The following is a 21,564-nucleotide window of genomic DNA, read 5'->3' on the forward strand; positions in this document are numbered from 1 at the left end:
TCTAGAAAACTGGTAAACCTTTTGTTTTCCCACTTTCAGGGAAAGCTTTCATTTTATAGTTGCTGAGTGGGGCACCAGTGTTTCCACTGCACTCTTCCTAATGACATTTAGGTCTTTTCCCTGACTGCCATAATTTAATTTATTACTAATGTACATGCATGAATAGTTCAGATTTCATTTCCTAGGTAGTAATTTGCACTTCAGGCATTTAATTTCATTTGCTGTTGTGTTGTATGTTTTATAGTTTCTGACTGGCTTTTCCCTCAACAAAACGCTGCCAGCATGAAATAATTGGTATGGGAAAAGGCTGCGCACATGGATTATGTATAAAGGGACTTAATTGATTAGCTTTGCAAAAGATCCCAGCTTTGCTTGGTGTACGTTTGCCCCAGTTCAGTCAATGATACCAATTTTTTATGGATGGCTCAGCATATCACGAAAATGCCTTCTCTTTTCTCGTGAGAGTGGATGCTTAGCCTTCTTGGGTACAGACCTAAACTGCGCTTTGTAATTCTTGAAATAGCTGGCAAACAAAGTTTTGTGAGTTTTGTAGTTTGGATGGGGTTTTCTTTTTTTTTTTTTTTATACCAGAGGTTCTGGGTTTTCTGTTCATATCTGTGCATTTTTTGTTACGAGACAGTTGAATGCCAAATTGAATTAGAACTGCCACTGGGTTGCATAACAGCACTGCTTTAACTTTTCAGTGTAGCCTCTTCTGTATGTATTTTACTATATAATATTCAACGTTCACTTTGCATTGTATGAAAAATTTAGGTGACAACCTAATAGAAGATATTGGTAATTTGTCAGTAACAGAGTAAAGGAAAGTAAAAAGTGGCTTGTGTGGTTAATAAAAATTATGAAGACACTTCTAAAGTGATTGTTTCATAAAACTACCCAAAGAGAAAGTTCTACAGAACATTTCTGCAGAAGCTTTTTAAATCAAAGAAGTATTTTTTCAATTTAGACTTTTCAAATGATTCACATAGTACTTTTATTTTTCCTTTGTGCTTCAGCCCAATGCTTGAGAAGAGTTACAAATGTAAATAAATACAAATCAATAGGAACACTGTTTTATTATTTCACTGGGAATTTCTGAACAATTTGAGAGCAACTTGCTACAAGTTGAGCAGACAATTAAGTTCAACCTTGATCTTAAGCCAGCTAGGTTGGCTTACATTCTGTCAGCAAGGGATTTAAATTTACTCGGACACATTTTAATTGGCATTTATGCAGCATGTACTCACAGATGCTGAATTCATTGAGAAATCCTGAGTGCCATCTGTTTAACTTGGTTTCCCCTCTATTAAAGTATGATAAAATAAGGCCAGATCCTTCTGGCTTGCTAACATATTTATCTTTCAGAATACAATATTATAATTACCACATGAATAATGTGTTATTTTGTGCTAGATATTAATTTCTGTAACCTTATTTTCCTTGCTCTTTTTTATAGCCGTTCCATCAAAAACATTTAAATCAAAGATTTTAGGCCTAACTTTTTAGATCTGACATAAGATGCCTTTAAAAATACTGGGTGATGGTTTCAATGTTTGCTGAACTTGGGTGCTACTAATATTGACTCACATGGAAAAATAATTAAAGTTACTAGGTAACATCCATCCCATTTCTGAAGAGTTTGGCTGCCTTTAAAAACGTGATTGATTTTTCTTGATTGATCATATTGCCTAAAGTAAACATGTATAAATTCTAGACACATTTTATTTTATCATAAACAATACATGCACATGCAAGTACATTATATTTATTTTGAAACAGGAGAGACAAAAGCTATTTTGATCAAGTATCTGGACAGTATGGGTATATAGATATATATAAATGTACAAAAGCATTCATTTCAACAATTTGCGACCTCCTCATATGCTAAACGTAAAAAAAATTCCTTGAATATATTTCATAAGTGGACAAATCTGTTTTGAATCCCTGATGTATCTCATGTGGAGCTGGATCTTCTTATTGCATTCCCGGCCTTAGTGACTTTGGGTTCAACTGTTGCGTTCTGAAGAAGATTATGCATGGTCCCTGGTGTATAATCACAGGTAGCGTGAAGCAGTGCTGAATGCAACCAATGTAACTGTACCTCCCCACTCTTATGTAAGAAAGTAATAGAGAAGGCAGCTCCCATTCTATAAAAATTATGATTGTTAGTGTTATTCAAGGTTTTGTTTGGTTTTTTTTACCTGAACACCATACTTGTACTTTAACAAGACTGAAGACCTTTACCCTGCTTTCGACATTTATAGGGAGAACTGACAGGTCTCTCACTGACTGAAGAAAACTTTTAAGCATATCTTAAACTCATTGTTGCTCCCGAAACATGCTTAAGCACTTTTCTAACGTGGATTCTAGTACTTCTCTTTTTACTTTTGTATTGATGGAAATCATGGAACTGATTTAAGGTATGAATTTTCATGGTGAGGAGTAGAAGGTTCGTCTTCTTTACTTTAAAGCTTCTAGTTGTCTCCAAATTAGTCACCTTTTGTTTAAATTCTTACAGTAGAACCTGTTTAATGTAGTAAAGAGTTTTCCAAATTGCTGTTTAGGTCATACGTCTACTTATGCACATGCCACTCTCTTCATAATTTTTTTAGCACTGTTTCTTGCTGCATAAGAAAGAAAACTGCAATATGCAAACTTCACTCATTTTAGAAGATCCAAGTAGCACTGTTAATGTTTTTAAGTACATATGCATGTATCACTGCTAAAAAGGCCTCCAGTAAATTGGTATGGTAAATTCCTGTGATGTAGAAAATAATTTCCTAAAGTTAAGTGGTTTTGAAAAGATGATGTATTCTAACAGGAAAAAACTCGCTTTTTAGTTCTTCAATGTTTGACTTCCAAAAATGTTATCACTAGGCTTTTAAAACATAAAAACTTAATTTCTAAGTGGATATACAGTGTCAAATATGACTATTTCACGTCAAATAATCAAGCAGCTGCCCACTTTTTGCCATGGAATTGTAAAGGATGTTTAGAATATGTGGCTTGGGTTTCTAGGTAGGTAGACAGTCTTAAATACGAATGTTTAACGAAAAAGATAACATTTGTACTTTTTTATGATGAGATTTTCTTATTAATTTCTCTGTTGCATTTCCATGTTTTTTTCTACTTTATCTTAAATCAACTTGTAGAGTAATTTGGACCTGTATTATAGGAAAATGTAAAACTTGTAGAGGGTAAGGAGATTTGAATGTAAAATAAATAGCGAGTACAGTGAGTTAATATGGTGAAAGATATGTAGTAAATCTAACCATGAAACCACATACCTTCTTCATATCTGCATTCTATGCCTCCCCCTCTTTTTTCTTTTCCTCTCCCAAGGTTTTCTTTGTAGGATAAGCTGGCTGATATTTGAATGTAATTGTTAAGGTTATAAAGACACTTTGTGAAATTTTCTTGTTTTACCTGTGCAAGATATTCACCTTTGATAGTGCATTTGCAGCGCTGTCTTTATGTAAAGCTTGTTACAACAGTGCCTCAGCTTTCATCATTTCTCTATGGTGGGTTATATTGAAATAATAGTAATTCCCTTGCATACTATGCAATTAGCCTTGCTAGATGATACTGGATCTAGAGATTCAGTTTCAAAGGAAAGGTTAAGACACCATGAATATCTTTTTCCTTTGAAGTATGCTGTTGAGACTTCATCTGGGGACAAAAGGGTATGGGCTTCTAGGGCAGTGGGGGCTAAAAGAAGAATGCCCATCTCAAATACGGACAAATCGGATTGTTTCCATCTCTCTGCAAATAATGCCCTATAAAACACTGAAGCTTCAAAGAGTTGAAGAGTTAATCAGATAGATGTTGATGGATATAGCAGGCTCACTGTCCAATCACACCAGAGGAAAAAAAACCCAATCCCTTGGAAAAAAAATAAGTCATATAAAATATACGTGCACATAATAGGACTTCCTTGATACTTACTGCTTTACTTGTTACCAGCACTTACCAGCACTGCTAAGCTAAGTGTATTCCCACTTGGAAAGTATCTTTTTAATTATCCATCTGGTTTTCCCTTACCTTTTATTATTCTGTCTGAATTGGTGCTTCTGTGTGCTTCAAATAGTATGTAGATTAATTTCTGTTCTGGAAGTCTTAAATTATTTATACTGTTTGGGAACAATGTGCATTTCCATTGTTTACAGCCCTGGTGTTTCTGATTATGTAGCATCAGTCTTGTATTGCTGAGAGTGTCCTCTGTTGGTTAACTCTCTAGATAGTTTGATAATGGCCTATATCCACGTGATGTATATACAAATCCCAATTGTCTCCATGAACCTTGACAGAATTTAGTGAGGTATTTGTTACTGGTTTTTTAGATGGATATGTCTAGAGTTACCACTTTGCTCTTCAAAAAATTTTCCTCTGAGGGATCAGGTAGTTTTGTCTGTTGTACAGTTTTACATGCTAAACTAACAAAGGCTACCTAGGCATTATTCATACAGACTTATAGTGAAAACGGAAGTTTGACACAAAAATGGGAATAAATGCTAGTGGCACTGCTTCCTTCTGTTTACTGGTAAAAGCACTCACTTTTTTTTCCCTGCTTAGTATTACATTCTTAAGGGTTCCTGTTTTAGACCAGGTGCATTGATTCAATGGATTTGTTGATATATAATACTATTATTTCTGTGGCTTCAGTGAGGACACAACAGATATACTCCTTCCCCCCAACAAATCCAAAATACACAAATATATTTTAACATTTAGCTGTAGTGTACATGTATTGTGCTTTTGGTACTACATAATACACTCTATGTATTTCAATTCTGAGAGAAGTCTCTCATTGCTGTAAAGCAAACAAGGAACATAGCACAGAAAACCGAGTACTTATATGCACCTTACAGTTTGTATAAACATTAGGAGCATCTACTATTTAAAAGCATTTTCTACATGAAGTAACTGTAGTGCCTCAGTCTGAAAGTTCAGGAAAGCTTCTGAGTAATCACTTGTCATGGTAAGCTACTGAAAGATGCCAATCAATTTCATTCAAACATGCAAGCAACAACAAAGCACTTTCTTTAGCAAAGATAATTTCTCTTTTTGTTTTAGATTCTCATATATAAGTGAGCACGGTGACTTTGAAGATTCTTATTTGCTGTCTTGTATTTTCCTGTTTCCTGACAAGAGAAGGCTTGTATCATCTTTCTCTTAGCCCTCTTGCTCGTGGTTGGTTTTGTAATCACTGGCCAAAACCTAATAAATGGATACCTACACTGAAAGAAAACCTGTAATATGAACTTAAAACTTACCTGCCCTTTTTGGCCTCCTGGCCGGGCAAACAGTGTGTAAATATTGACAGTAGGCATGCAACTCCTCTTATCCCATAGTAATTTAGTGGACATGTGGGAGGAAAGGCATGGTGGTGTTGAAAGAACTGGTGGACAGGCCATGATGTGGTAGCTAAAAGAAACGGGGAGAAGAAAACAGAAGATTGTTATGGTGGATATTAATAAGGAATTTTTATGATATCAGGTGTTCTTAGTTCTGCTATATGTATGTTATGTCTACAGCAAGTAGCTGCAAGTAGCGCAACCCAATAGAAGTGTATTTTTCTTTACTTGTCACCAGCACTTACCAGCACTGCTAAGGGAAGACCTTATCACGCTCTACAGCTACCTGAAAGGAGGTTGTAGCGAGGTGGGTGTCAGTCTCTTCTCCCAAGTAGCAAGCGATAGGATGAGAGGAAACGGTCTCAAGTTGCGCCAGGGGAGGTTTAGATTGGACGTGAGGAAAAATGTCTTTACTGCAAGAGTGGTTAAACATTGGAAGAGGCTGCCCAGGGAAGTGGTTGAGTCACCATCCCTGGAAGTATTTAAAAGACGTGTAGATGAGGCACTTAGGGACGTGGTTTAGTGGGCATGGTGGTGTTGGGTGGACGGTGGGACTCGATGATCTTAGAGGCCTTTTCCAACCTTAATGATTCTATGATTCTATGATTCTATTCTATGATTTATAGACGGAAACAGTTGGCCTGAGAAACGGTGTGTACACTGTGCAAGTTTCATGAGAACTCCAGTTTGGTCTGTTGCCTGAACATACATCGGAACCTGGTGTTCATCTTCTGGTCTAGTTCCATCCACCCACCCACCCCCAAATAATCAGTTTTTGCATTCCAAGCCCAGTCCAAGATATGAATCAAACCCAGGTTGGTGGAGAAGATTTGGAGATTTCCTTCACAGTGCAGTCCTGATCCAAACTGAAGTACTGACATAAAGACATCCATAGAGGAACTTCCATTTTGCTTTTGAGTTTGGTTTTTGCTCTGTTTGGAAACAAACTGAAGAGAAGCGAGAGAAGCCAAAATTAATTTTTCATTTCTTTTATTATACCTTGTGTATTTACTAGAGGCCCACATAAATATGCAGACCAGAAACCTAACAAATTAATTGAAATTCTGACGTGCCTGGTGCAGCTTCTCTGCACTAACTAACTAGGTAGGGTGGGAAAACAGAAATTGGAATTCTTCCTGATTGTGGACTGCTGAAGCCAATGTTGTTTTGCAGTAAAGACACTAATAGTAATGAGTAGTGGTAAATAACCTCCACAGTGCCATTCACCAGTAAGATTTAAAGTGTCTAACAACGAAAGTAAGCAGCACCAAACCAGCTGGAGTTTTTGTTTACTAGAAAGTCATATAATAGCAAAAATGTATTCTCACAGTATATCAGTAAACTAAGTGTAAGGATTTTGGCAATCCAGATAGAGTTTTGGGGTTGGCTTTTTCCCCTTAGGTCACTTGTTTCTGAGTGAATTATTAGAAGATACCAGTAGCTTTTATCTTACAAATTCACTGGCTTCCCAGTATCCTGTTTACCAAAATTAGTCACAATGTATTTGCTTTTTAAAACTGTCCTGAAAATGTATGACTTTCATTTTTATGCATCTATTGATAATCTAGATCAAGTCTCATAATGTTTTCAAGCTTACTTTTTGTGCTTAAACGTACAGAAAAGAACCAGTCCACTGAACTGAATTGAAAATTTAATTGTATTCAGAGTTCATAGAGAAATAAAAGAATCCCGGTCTCACATAATACCACATTTGCTTTTTCTGTCTATAACAATTCTTAATGGAAATCTAAGAGTCTTGTGATTTACCAGGAAATTAACCTATATGGGCTGCTTAGGACTGATAGGAACTGAATTCATGGCGTTTGTAGGTCTTTGTAGAGTGTATCATGGCACAACGCACAGTTCACGTTTGTAATGGCAAGGGAAATCGAGCATAGGTACTTCTGCTAATGGTACCCCAGCTCGTGTGGAATCAAGAAAAAGTGTGGTCTTCTGAATTTTGTCCAAACTTAAGTTTCATCATTAGGAGTTAGAAATAGCAAAAACAAGGGGAAAAAAGCCAACAGTCAAATTACTAAAATTACACGTTACAATTTCTTTACCACCATTGTTTCCTGGGAAGTTTTTAAGGAGTTGCACTGTACTGCAGTTTCTCACAGGATGTAAAACGAAGGTGAAAGCAACATTTCCACCAAATGCGCTCAGCGTCTTGATCGTTTTAGTCTTTCACAGCCTTTTGCGTTACGTTGGTTTGTTTTGCCTTGAATGCATTTATAAGTTCCTATTTCAAACAGACTAAACTAATGTTCCAGTCATGCACCTCCCTTTTCCTTGGTGGTGAGCGCAGACGCGTTGTCTGGCATGCCGCGAAGTCCCTGCCAGCCCATGGTGCCTCACAGCATTACGAGGTTGGACAGCGATGGATGCCAGCATCTCTTCTGTAGCTGTTATTAAAGATGCTATCTTTAGCCGCAACACTGAAGTTACGCAACTTGATGTTCTGTGTGTATTAAAATATTAATGAAAACAGAGGGTTGAAAACAACGAATGTGACCCAGTATAAAAGGAAGCGTTTAATCAAAATTAAAATCTTAGTACTGAAATCTGGCTGGCTTTATGTGCATTTGTGTTCACGCTGAGCATCGCCCTCTGTTTCCTTTTGTTAATTCTGAATCAGACTTCTGGCTGCTGTTTTACCACATGGGATGTTCCAAAACTTCATGCACTCCTTCCTGCCAGCAATAAGGCAGACTCTGCTAACAGGCAGTGTTTCTCTGATTTTTACTCAGTAGCACTTATTGCACATTAAATGCTAACATATTGATCAATTGTCACGTTGCCTTTGAATATCTCATAGGGATTGAAGCCAGAATAAGAGTCCAAATGCAGAAGTACTTTTCTGCATGATTTTATTGTCTTTTGCCATTTACAATAGCATATAAATCTCCAAGAGCTGCAATTCAGAGTTCCAGCTTAGTGAATTTGGTAATGTCCATTTGCTGACAATACCATTTTTCATTGCTGTAGCTATTAACTTTGCTACTTTTTGTAATGCTCTAGGTAGAATTTTACAATATTTGAAGCCTTTGGATGGTTGTCTAAATGAAGAGCTATCATTGTAAATCATGAAGACGTCTGTCTAGAGATTTTTCAAATTCTGAGCAATAAAAAAATTGAGTGCATGATATTGCGCTGTGCTTCTTTATACTGAGAAAGTGGAATGATTCGTATCTCAGAATATGCCTGAAATAGAACAAACATTTGCCTGTACCATTTGGGATCTAACTCAAAGCAGTTAATTGAATTAGATGAAGACTATATTTCTCTATGACCTCTGTATAAGGCTGTCTGCCATTTTTCCCTGAGGTGATTTCCTGGAATGTTTTCTAAAACCAGCAAAAGTAATTTGAAAAGTATATGATATTTGGCATAAAAGTAATTTTGATAAAGTTTACCTGTTTCTACTGTGGCAATCTGTTGTCAGTTTACATCTTGAATGTAAAGGAGGTAAAGAAACAAGATGACATTACCATAAGAATGATACGTTCGTGCATTTGGACATGCAGAGTATAATTAAGGAAACACCCTCTATCTAACTAAGGTATATCCTGCTGTATAGCAGTCTGTAGAGGTGAGAAAAGATGGTGGAGTTCTGTGGTCTGTAGTTCCTTTCAACAGAATAAAACTGTATGTAATAACAACGGAACAGCAGAACAGAATAAAATTGTATGTAATAGTTCAGCAACATTTTTGAGCAGTGTGGCTTTGCTATAGTGTCTGGTGCCAACAAATGCTGTTCTTAGCTCTGCTGTTATTTAGAATTAGCCACTCAGCCGTATGAAGCGCCTGCATCTTGCACCTCCTGACTGATGTTACAGGCTTGACCTCAGATGTAATGGTGGAATATCATTTTCCAGAATATTAAAGGAGAAGTGACTTAGCTGTTTGAGTGTGGTAATGATACTGTATATTCTCTGATATTTAAAATGTCATATTTTTCAACCACTTTAACATAAGGGGGATTTTTTCATGGAAATAGGGTCCTTTCAAAAAACATTGATGGTAGTGGTACCATTACAACACGCTGAAATTTGAATGCTAAGCAGAAGGACACGGCTAAAATTGTTGCCTTGAGGCAGGACCTTAGCAAAACAGTAGCATAGTGCATATGCAGATTTAGGGCTATTCTGCAGAAACATTGTTATCGCAGGCATGTGAATCTTTATTTCCTTGAAAATGTCTCCTCTGATAAGTTTTTGGCTTCTTCAGAGTGAAAGGATGATTAGAAGCAATTGTACAAGCATTGGCCATTTAAGTCTTGCCTGTACTACAGAAACAGTGCTGCCACAGTTTCATTGGCAAGTCTGTGGAATAATTGTGTCTCCTCTTTTAACAACACAAGTTAAGACAAATAAGGTTCCTTCAGGTTTGGCCTAGTGAGGGATTTTCCAGCTTAGAAACTATGGGAAGAGTCAGTTTTTCACATCTCAAGCCAGCGTAGCTTGCTATTTGGCAGCAACAACTTTTCAGTCAATTGCAATCTGGCTCCATTTGCCAGTGCCATATATCCCAGCTTTAAGCCTTCCTTGAAAACTGGCTGAATGTTTGCTTCTGTCCTTGCTGCCTGTGTTCCTTCCTTTATTTTTCCCCCTGGAATCCTGAGTTACAGGACACTTGTGTTTCTGGGTTGATTTGCGTCTTCTTTCTTAAAAGGGAAAACCATTATGCTCACGAAATAAGGTTTGAGAAGTAGTTAAGGAGAACACTGTCATTTTGGTGAAGTGTCTCCTCACCTTTTCTCTTCAATTGTTTCGTCCTTATATCTCTTTTGTCATTTCAGTTACCTCTTTATGCATTAATTTGGAGGGCCAAGACAAGGTCTTGGTGCAGCATCTTAATCTGAGTCTTCTTTTCTATTATAATCTGCATTGAAGGAAGGCTAGTGCAGCTAACAGTTCATTGCAAACTGGACCTTGACTTGGAATGCACAGAAAAAAAAACAGCTTTATTTACAAAACACACCCAAATCCTTGGATTTAAAGATATAAACCCTTATTTGCCTAGGGAAAACTAATTTGTGATCTCCCAAAGGCACAGTTCTTCTGTGAGCTGTGTCTAAAGCCCCTTGGTTTGTGTCCATAAGTCTGGAAATCCGCTGTGTTAGTCACACTAAAAATATTGTCTGTAATGAAGCATGATTCAAATAACCCAAAACTCTAAAATGAAATGTACAATAAAATAATAATAATAATAGTAATAAAAAAGCAAATAACTGTAAATATTTAGGACAAGTGAATAACTGTCTCTGCAGTCTGTACAAATGAATCTACTCTTCCAGGAGGTAAATTCTGACTTACAGGTAGTAAATGCCTTGTCCCAGACCATAATATGTCGAAGATGTTGAGAGGAATCACATTTTGTACACAGTCAATCAAATTAATAATTAGGTCCATTCTCCTTATCTATTTCCAATTTTCAATCAACCTAGGGGACACTCTCAGAGTCACATGCCTGAGGCATCACAGATCCTTCAGGGTTTAATTAGGATTCCCAGTGCTGCAGTGTGCTCTCTTAGGCCTGTCAGTTACTCTTCTCACAGGAGTTAAAATTACTCTTTATATGACCTATCAGATTTGGTCATTTAATTGATTCCCAATTCATCATCTAATTCATTTACACTTTCCGTTCCACACATGGAAATACTGTGATGGGATGACAGCTACGTTGCCCAGTAAGATTCCTGGCAATACTTAAAGCCCAAATCTTCAGCTAGTAATATAAAATCAGACTGATTGTGCATGGTTTCCATAAATTTTTGTAATTATCGTCAGTAACTTTCAGCCGATGGTTTTTACAGAAGTCTTTTTTGGAACCTGCTCCTTAAGTATGCATTTCTTTCTATTAACAATTGTAAGTTTCTTAATGACTGAATGAAAAATAACGAATGACAATAAATATATGTATTTTAACGTCTTTATATGCATTCAGTATGCTTATTGCCAAATGCCTCACCGTTTAATTGCTTTTGCAGTGTAGCATATTGCTTGATTCAAGCATATTGCTTGTATTTGTCATCGGCACCTTTTAAAAGACGTGATCCAGTAGGTGCAGCACTCCTTGATGTCTTTCTACATTAATGGTTTAGAAGCATGCAGGTGTTATATTTGCTAACATGTATTGCTTAATATAACAAGGAATGACACTTGTTTCCAGAGAAGGTAACTATTGACCTTCAGTAGATATTAAGATCCCAGTTCGGTGGTGCTGTATAAAAAGCAATCAATCAAAAACATTACTCTTTGGAGAAAATACATTTTAAAACAACTTAAAGGTTACAGTAATTGAGGCAGTACATTTTATTAATGTTTTAGAAGTGTGATCTAATTTTACTGCTGCTGTTTCGTACATCTAACTGCTCCTTATGCTCAGTCTCTTTGCAATGAGCAGTCTCATATCTGGAAACCTATTCAATGCGAATTCTTAGACTGTGTAATCAGGGAAGTCCTGTGTCGTGGAAGGGCTGGCTCTGTGAGAGAGTTAAACCGTTAGGCCACGTGTCTAGTTTCTCTTTGATTACGGGTTCATGGGATTAGAACATTTATCTAACCTCCTGAATCCCATTTTTCATTTTCCTAATCTTACAGCATTTTACAGCAGGTCCACGTTGTTGTTATTTTGTTCCTCATATTAGATGGAAACTTTCTTTGTAATACTGGTATTTTGTTTGGGGGGAGGGAAAAGAAACACTGAAATACTTGTTATAAATTTACAGGAATTAAAATAATAGAATTGGTGGGTATTAAAAAAATTAAAATGTATTACATGGGGTTTTTTTATAACAAGATTAGCCAAAAGGCAGGGCAGTGGGCCTTTAGTAGGGTTGTGTTGCTCAGCTTTAGCACATAGTTTGGTGTTAGCACATTTTTGGTTGCTGGGAGGAAACTTGCTCGTTAGTTGAGGTCTGATTGTTTTGTAAAGCGGTGGGAAGAACGAGCATTTCTTCTATTTATTTCACTTTTCCACATTTTTGAGGCACGTGCTACAATACAAAGAAACATGTAAATTATCTTCATGCTGAAAGAGTGGAAATTGTTGGGATATCTTCGGTTGTCTAATTGTGTGACACTTTGGCTCACTGATCTCTCTCCAACAACTAGCCTTGCAAAATAGTGTGCTCTGTCCAGGGCAATGCAGGAGAGTTTGCAGGAATCAAGCCTGGATGGTCTCTTTTAGAAGAACTGACATGGATTTAGATTGCCTTAATCTGGTTATGAAACTGCACCCCAAACTTCTTCATTTCCCTCTCTTCCTCTGTTCACCGAGTGACCATGGCTGTAGTATCTTGGTTGCTCAGGGACCCTGGATATGCTTTGGTGCACTGCTTTGAACTGATCTAGCATGAAGTGTCTAGCCAGTCTGACTAGTATACACCTGCAATCAAAATTTCCAGGAGATTTTCTTCTTTCCAGTTCTTAAATGATACCACCTGTTAAGGCATGATATCCACAACGTATGATGGTAATTAGTGTGTTCCTTACAAATTCATTCTTTTCAGTTATTGACTAAAGCTTTCTGGTTGGTTTCTTTTTTCTTGTGTTTTGCCAAAAAGGACTGTCGTGGTTTAACCTCAGTCGGCAACTGAGCACCACACAGCCGCTCGCTCACTCCCCCCCACCCCCTGTGGGATGGGGGAGAGAATTGGAAAAGCACAAGTGAGAAAAACTCGTGGGTTGAGATAAAAACAGTTTAATAATTGAAATAAAATGATAATAATAATAATAATATGATAATAATAATACACAAAGCAAGTGATGCACAGTACAATTGCTCACCACCCGCTGACCGATGCCCAGTCAGTCCCCGAGCAGCGGCCCCCCCGGCCAGCTTTCCCCCAGTTTATGTACTGAGCATGACGTCACATGGTATGGAATGTCCCTATGGCCAGTTTGGCTGTGCCCCCTCCCAGCTTCTTGTGCACCTCCAGCCTTCTCAGTCAGTAGAGCATGGGAAGCTGAAAAGTCCTTGACTAGTGTAAGCACTACTTAGCAACAACTAAAACATGGGTGTGTTATCAATTTTGTTCCCATCCTAAACCCAACACACAGCACTGTACCAGCTACTAGGAAGGAAATTAACTCTATCCCTGCCGAAACCAGGACATTTGGTTTTCTTTATTGTCTTTGAACTAGATCACGGTTATTTAATGATAAACGCTAACAATAGTGTTTCTTAAATATCTGCAGCGTGGATATGCAAAAAACCCCTGCCTACCTACCTCCCATTTCACCCAGTAATGACACCCTACTCTTTTTCATAGTAGCCAACGAAGAACTTAAGAAAAAAACACTGGCTGCTGCATTTTGGAAAGCACTGTTTAGGGTTTACACGAAAAATACTGTCTCTACTTATGTTGCTTGTCAATAGAAATTTATCTTCAAGTGATTGCTAGTTCCTTTCTGCTCTGGGAAGGATTCTCTGGGGAAAGTGTAATTGCTTTATTGATTGAATAGTACACGATTTTAAATAGTTGTATGAGTAGTTGACTTTTAAAGTGGAGTTACAAAAGTTGCTCTTGAACCTGATTATTTCAGCAAGCATAGCATAAAAATGTTTTCAGCACAAACACAGGAGTTCAGAGTTCACACAGCAAGATCATGGAGTTGTCCTAGCTGTGCAATGACAATAATTACGATCATTGTTCATTGTATTTTATAAAATATTAGAGGAAAATGTTAGAAAACCTTACCCACAGTATGTCAGAAATGTTGAGGGTTTTTTATATCTATGAAGATTCTACACTGAATTTGTTAAAAAAAGAAAAAAAGGCAAGCATCCTCTTAATTTATCTATTTTCATTCCAGCTGTATATATATAGAAAGAGGTGCATGTGGTAAAATTTGACCCTTTGGTGACTGAAAGCACATGCTGTACTGGATTACAAAGTTTACTTCTAATATATCTTCAAAAGGAAATGTATTCTCAATTTACAGTAAGCCTTGACTAGGAAGGACAGAAATAAAAAAGGATTTTTTTTCAGTAAGGGAAGAAAATTTTAAATTTATAACTTTATGCAAGATTGCCAGGGCCTGAGGCAAAAAAATAGAGCATGTATCTACTTTACAGCTGCAAAAATAATTACATGACGACTGTCTGTGGAGTAATCTCTAATGGATTACATTTTGTTAGCATTTCATTATGTAATGTTAGAGCCAAAATAATTCATAGTAAAAAAAAATTTTTTTCTTGATGTATCTATGGCCTGGACCTTTGATGTCCTGCTAAAGCATTCTATTATGCATTGGTTAATTTGTGAAAGGTCTTAACTTTACAGACAAGGTACTATGCTTGTAAAGCTGATCTGAGACTAAGGAGTGTAGAAATTACTGAAGTAATTTGTTTTTATTATGCAAGTACTGGACTTCTTTGTTGCTTCAAAGGTGCTAAAAGCCATCTGAGGTGCTATCTGATAGGTTTTACTCTTAGATTTACGAGGTCTTTCAGACTTGAAAAGCACTTATGGTTTATTAAGATCACTTCACTTGATTTTTTTTTAAACTTAAGGGCACTTCTTTTTATATATCACTTAGCTTTATCCAAGTGATACAATCTTCAGCAGTAATAAGAGGCTTCTTACTCATGGTCAAAACACCCCTTTTATTGTGTTGCAATAGAACTGTGGTGTAGCAAATACACTCTTCTGCACTTTCATGTGCTTTTGGCACTGGGACCTGGATATATGGGTTTTTTTTGGTAACTTGGTGCAACTTCTGTTTCTTCTTCTTTTATGTTCTTTAGTTTGGAGAAGTGAAAAAAAGAAGTAATACTATGACCAGTGGCTCCAAGCCCGATCAAGTCTCTATTAAAGTAAATAGAAAAAATTCTTTGACTTCAGCAGAAGCAGTGTCAGCCCAGCCACTTACACTACATGATTTACTGTATCTGGATGGTTTGAGGGCTTCTTGGGAAGACAAGAAGTTGCATCTGGTTATTAATGCCATATTCAGTATAAACGGAATAAGTATATACAAGGTTTTCAGTGTATGTGAGTAGTATTTTAATGCTCCCATAACCACAATAATTTGGTGTATCCAATTGTGATGCATCAATATTTAGGGGAATGTAGTAAGGAAGCTGAAAGAGAATGCAGGTTAAACTTCATAAAGTTTTGTTGAAAGCAGAAGGGAAGCTAAAGGATTGGTCTTTTGACTTACCTTTCTGAATAACTAAAAATGACATCATTCCCCTTTGTGAAAACATATTATTTCCTCTAGATGTAACCTGGATTAATTTTATAGCTGAAAACTTTGTCAATTTTCCCTAGTCCATAGGCAGAAAATATCCACGTGTTTTTCTTTTTAGAGACAGAAATTCTTTGTTCTTAAATGGAACATGCTTTCTCAGGTTTTTGTACACCAAGCAATAGGTGTGCATTTTGGAGTTTTCTTTTAAATAAACCTTCTAGACTAGGTCTGTTCGAGAGACCTAGTTCATCCAAGAGAACATGTTCATCCAAGAGCATCTCATTGTTGTAGACTAGATGACCTCCAGAGGTCCCTTCCTACCTAAATTATTCTGTAATTTCTTCTGTCATTCTGTTGTATTAGTTTGTATTGTTAAAGGGATAGAGACATTTTATCTTTGATTATCCTCTTTCAGTGCATCAGTATCTCCTGACTCTAGGGCATCCAGAAACCTCAATAATTAAACTGAAGTATTTGAAAAGTTAGAGCTTCAGTATGGAAGGGGATTGGTAAATTCAGATGATGTCTCGTGAGCTCTGCAATATACTTCAGTCTTGTTGGTACACAGATGTTCTTTGGTACTTGCAGAAATTATATCCTGTTTCTAGAACAGTGGTAAAATATTCTGTATTTATTGCTTTTGATTCCCATCTACACTTCTATATCAATCTGGAACTTTCCCTGTTGTGTGTTACATTATAATGAGCCAAGCTGGCCACAGGCCTGTGACTGCAGCTACTGAATGGTAGGGTATCAGAATTTAAGGTAGATGTACTTGAGAAGAAAAAATAGCAGATAGTCCTGTTGATTATTGACAGAGCTATTTGCCAATAATCCTCCAAAATGACGAACTACAAATCATTTTTGCTCCCTCCCTTCATTTTAGATTATATAGCATTGCAGAAAGTAGGTGTGAGAAAGGTATACCCCTCTGTCCCAAAGTAGATGATCCATTTGCCCTCAGACCATTTTCAAAGGTCTTAACAGCATGAAAGACCTTACAGAGAGGAATGGTTTGGTGGCAGTTCTGTACGTGCCAGCCTGTAAGCACACCCACATTCCTTAACATCTAACAATAAATCACACCTCGCTTTGAAGCAGCATTAACAACCAAACCATTATTCAGTAGTGAATGTCCATATATCTGTGGTCCATGGCTTGGGGGATGTATTTTTTGCTGCAGATTCTTGGCACTATTTACTGTTGACACAAGATTGTTGCAGGCAGCAAGAGCGACAGATAGCTTCATCAAAATCCTGATTCCTTTGGTTGTAATGTACTTTTCCATTACCATTTCCTTTGTTCAGTGTGGAGTGGACTAGAATGTTCAGCAGTGGAGAGGACTAGAATGTTATATTTGTTATCATTTGAATTATTTATTTTTAGATTAAACCTAACGCCACTTACTTGGCAAGACTTAGGAATGCCATTATTCTTTTAAACTGTGTCCCTGTGTAGTGGTCAGCTGAGCATAGTATGATGTCTCTCCTCTCCCAAAAAGAAAAATAATCACACAGCTATTGATAAAATTCATAGTGGGTGATTGGAGGGAACTAGAGTTTCCTAGGCCTGGGCTTGGCCAAATGATGAGAAAAAACAAATTCTAGTAATGAAGCCACAATAAAAACGCTTCTTTCTGTGAAAAGGTAATAAAATTGACTTCTTCCAAATGGAGGATGTGGTCTTGACTCAGGCTAAGGGATGACTCACAGAGATCGGAAATTTTTTTCTTTTATTTCTTGAAAAAGACACAAGCCACATTGCAAAGATGAGTTTGGCTAAAGCTGCACAAATGTTTGGCATCTTATAATGTCATCAAAGAACTGGGAAGTTTAGATAGTTGTTCATCTTTGCCATAAATTCAGGGATAGGTGCAATTCATACAGGCACTGGCCAATCTTTAACCCAAAACCTTTGAGTTATTGGCAGGCTGACCTTGTGTCTCAGAAAAAGGGGCAGAAAGCAGTCTCTGCTGTGCTTCTCCCCAGGTGACGCTCTACCTGAGCAGAAGACATTGTGCCTTCTTCAGCTGTGATAGGAATCCTGTGCTCACATGCTAGGCAGGCGCTATGCCAAATACAACCCAGTGAGGCAGCTCTTCTGAGTGGACAGTCCTATGTCTGTGTCAGCCTTTCACCTCTGTCTGTGTTAGAGTCAGTTGGCTTGTACGTTGGAAGTTAAATAGGAGTTGTACATGGGTTTTCTCTATTACCGTGTGGAAGTACCAGAGGCCATCTGCAGATGCCAAATGAAATTCATTAACTGAATTGTTCAATAATATAAAGTACAGTGACAACAGGGACCATTAAAGGCCAAAACAAACCACTTTGCTATGCTATTGGTGTATCGTTGAGTAATTTTTTACTTAATTTTCTTTATTCTTTCAGTTCTACGGGATGACTTCAGACAAAATCCATCAGATGTAATGGTAGCCGTGGGTGAACCTGCAGTGATGGAATGTCAGCCCCCAAGAGGTCACCCAGAACCCACTATATCGTGGAAAAAAGATGGGACGCCGCTAGATGACAAAGATGAGAGAATTACAGTAAGTATAAAAAGTTTTTCAAACAACGCAAAAATCAACTAATGTAAACTTACCAGTCTCTTTAGCATGTGGGCATCCAGCCATGCTGTCCTTTCCTTGCCTTGGAGGCAAGGCTAGTTTGCATTTAGCTTGGAATGCATCCTCTAGTCTCATACTACTTCATTGCGGGGTGTGCATTTATTTGTTAAAGAGGACCATGCAAAACCTATGTTCTTCTCTTTCTCAGAGGAATTAGAAGCTTGCAGAAATGAAATTCATTGTATTTGTCACTGTCCTGTAATTTTCTTCCCTTTTATTCAAGAGTATGGATAAAGCAGCTTCTCAAATCAGAAAACTATCCTTCTTTTAATTTTTGACATGTGAAACAATAAGCTATTGACCCTAAATGGCTTGAAGAAATGGCAATGAAAAATTGAGTTCAAAAATCATTTATGTGCTGCCAACATGGTGATACAAAACATCTTTCCATATGGTGAGAAACTGTATCATCTGAAAGCACATACCATATAGGATCCTGTTGGTACTGGGAGGATTACTAGTGTAAAACAAGATCAGAGGCACATACAATTTATATACCTCAATCGTATGCTGAAATGAGGGAAATTTTTAATGGAAGAACACTTAAACCCCAGAAATCTAAGTAAAAAGTTACCATTTTTGTTTGAGATTTAAATTGCCTGTTGTTCCATTTATTTTTTAGAAACAAGACAAAGCTCAGGCATTCTGTATTTGTGGCAAATGCATACATTTAAATTTTTAAGTACCCTACCGAACCTATACTGATTGCCGGGTATTAACTCAATTCCTCCAGTCGTACTTGCTAAGAACTTACAATTCCCTTTTCAAATTTCCTTCCCACTGTGATGAGTCAATTGACCTGAGATAAAGAGAAGATTCCAGCGCTACTTTTTTTTTTTCAGGAAAGGCTTTCTAAACTTGCATTTTCTATTGCTATAGTTTATTCTCTTGAAGGATTTTCAGGTGTTGCCTATTAAGTACATTTCTTTCATTATACATGAAAACTGCTGTTTCTCCCAGCTGCCGGAACAAAAACATACCTGGAACAAAAGCAACTATCACTGACTGGCAGTGCCACCTGCATTTATTAAAACTGTGCTTATGATGGAATAAAGACCCTCAGTTTGGTTTTCTTTTCTGGTGATTTTGTCAAGGACTCCCCTACATAGTATTCTTTCACCATGACATCTGGTGGAGTTATCTTGCATTATCAGTTTCTGCTTCCAAAAACAAACAAATGAAAATGAGTTTTGATGTAGGTGTAGATACTCACTTGTTTGATGTGCCCAAATAAGTGTTTGTTTTCAGAGGTGTAAATTAACAGTGCTGCGATAGCTAGCTCAACTGCATTCATTTACGTCATATTTGCCTGGCATTGTCTTAAGCAGCACTATGAATATCATGGCTACTTTCTCACACAGGCAAGAGACTGAAGCTACATTGTAATGCAGATCTGCATCGGCTTACAGCTGTAGCAGGATCTTGCCAAGTGGATAAATATGCATTCAGATGTACGTCTTAACAGCTTTGCAGTAACCATCTGTATTATCTTGCCTAGTGGCTAGGAGGCAAGGGGAGATTGGGACCTGGAATGGACAACATACTAAAAGACAGATGTGCAAAAAATACTAATTTTGAAACCTGGCTCAGAATTCCTTTTCTGTTAACTTACCTCCTTTAGGTCATTTCCATTTCAGTTTAGCAACAGGAATATAAAGAACTAAAATAGTACAACAATGGAAATAAGGGTGAAGTTGTTGGGTTTTAAGTGATAGATTTCATTTTTACATGAAATCAACCTTCAAAAAAAAAACCAACAAAGTTTTTCATTTAAGTTCCTGTATTTAAAATGAATACCTACATTCATTTGATGGCAAAATTATCATTGACTCAGTGAGACTTAAGTTTCAGGTAATATAGTTTACCGGTGTTACCTTTCTCTTTTTAAGCCATGAAATTACCAGATCAGGAAATGTCAAACTATATGTGTTGGTGTTCAATATATATGTAATACCAGTGGGCATTTAATCAATGAAAATACTTTAGTGGCTCCACTTCTAAAGTATTTCCAGTTGTTTTCATTCTTAAAGGCTTGTTGATCTTCGACTCACTGCCATTTTAAGAGTTCTGTAAGTGTCAAAGGCTGTTTAAAGCATTTCATATTAATGCTTTCCTTTCTGACAGAGATTTAAAATAAACCTTAAGATTGTACTTTTTTTGGAATAAGGGACGGTGCTTGACACCTCTTTTTTGATTCATATCTATACTTTCTTCAAAAAGACAATATGTCCGTGAAGCAACCTTATTTTTAATATATGGAAGCTTTTTTTCTCATCCGCAATGACAATGTTGATCTTTGAGTCAGCAGAACTGGGCTTTACAGACTGTATTAAGGGTGCCAGAGAAACAGAGGTGGTAGCTTGGTTCCTGACAGAGAATTTGAAGCAAGAGATGTCGATAAATAGCAGTTAAATAAGATCCAAGTTTTAAGGCACAACTTCTTCTGGAATGCAATAAAAAGAAAATATTATTTTGTCCTGGTAGGGTTGAGGAAATCGATACGTGTATGTAGGTGAGATAATACAAATCAAAGTAGTCTTTGCATATTTTTGGTCCATTTGTAGGACCAAAGCACAAATAAATGTGCTTTGAAGAGAAATAAATGTATATGTCTTTCAGGTTATAAACGATAGTGAATGGACAAATAAGAAATGAAAGTAAGGGTATGGGCACAGCTATCTGTGACGGGGATTATAGAAACAGACATTTTCTTTGAGCACAGCTCTCCCGGTACGGCTCAGTGTTAGCATAAGTCAGACTCGGTGTAGGCTCTTCAGTGTACACATGGCCACTGGGTCCATCTGATGAAGAATCATCATCAAAACATTTTTTTCTCTCTGCTCTCGAATATGTTGTCTGTAAACAGTTTTCTCAGTGCACTGGAGCTAAACATGATTTTTCTCATGTGTATTCTTTACACCACAGTATGAAAGCATATGCTTGATGTGGCTAATCCCTCTCCATATATTACAAATGAAGCGGGAACGACAGTCTTGCATGCGAAGCAAATGCTTATCTTTAACTTAATTTGTTGAATTGGAAAACAATTATCATGAGGCCAGAGTAGAACCAGTGCGATTCTGTGCTCACCTAGTTAATTTTTCTCCTGGGATTACTGTGGAATCAAGAATCCCTCCTATAATATATATAGCTGAAAAGGAGTGCTTCAGTGCAGTCCAGTGAATAGCTCTAATTTCTCACTGCGAACAATGTAAAAATAAAATGTATTTTTCCAATTTCTGAAATGTTCCATCTGCACTAGGAGAGGCTGTGCGACTTTCCTCTTGGAGGTGAGACACAGCGGAGAAAGAAGATGCAGGGCCTCGTCTATGAGTAAGAGAGAAGGGAGCTTACAGGTGTGGGGAAGTTCCTCATTCTGTTTCCA

At 37.2% G+C, this 21,564-nt stretch overlaps 1 protein-coding gene across 1 annotated transcript in view; it reads left to right on the forward strand.

Annotated features, from left to right (window-relative positions):
* Positions 1-21,564, forward strand: part of ROBO1 (roundabout, axon guidance receptor, homolog 1 (Drosophila)) — a 673,042-nt gene that overhangs the window by 538,387 nt on the left and 113,091 nt on the right. The window contains 1 exon segment of the mRNA XM_009327888.1: positions 17,944-18,101. Within this exon segment, the coding sequence (XP_009326163.1) occupies positions 17,944-18,101 (158 nt within the window).

The sequence above is a fragment of the Pygoscelis adeliae genome, unplaced genomic scaffold (assembly GCF_000699105.1).
Source record: "Pygoscelis adeliae isolate BGI_AS28 unplaced genomic scaffold, ASM69910v1 Scaffold14, whole genome shotgun sequence".
NCBI classification, from domain to species: domain Eukaryota; kingdom Metazoa; phylum Chordata; class Aves; order Sphenisciformes; family Spheniscidae; genus Pygoscelis; species Pygoscelis adeliae.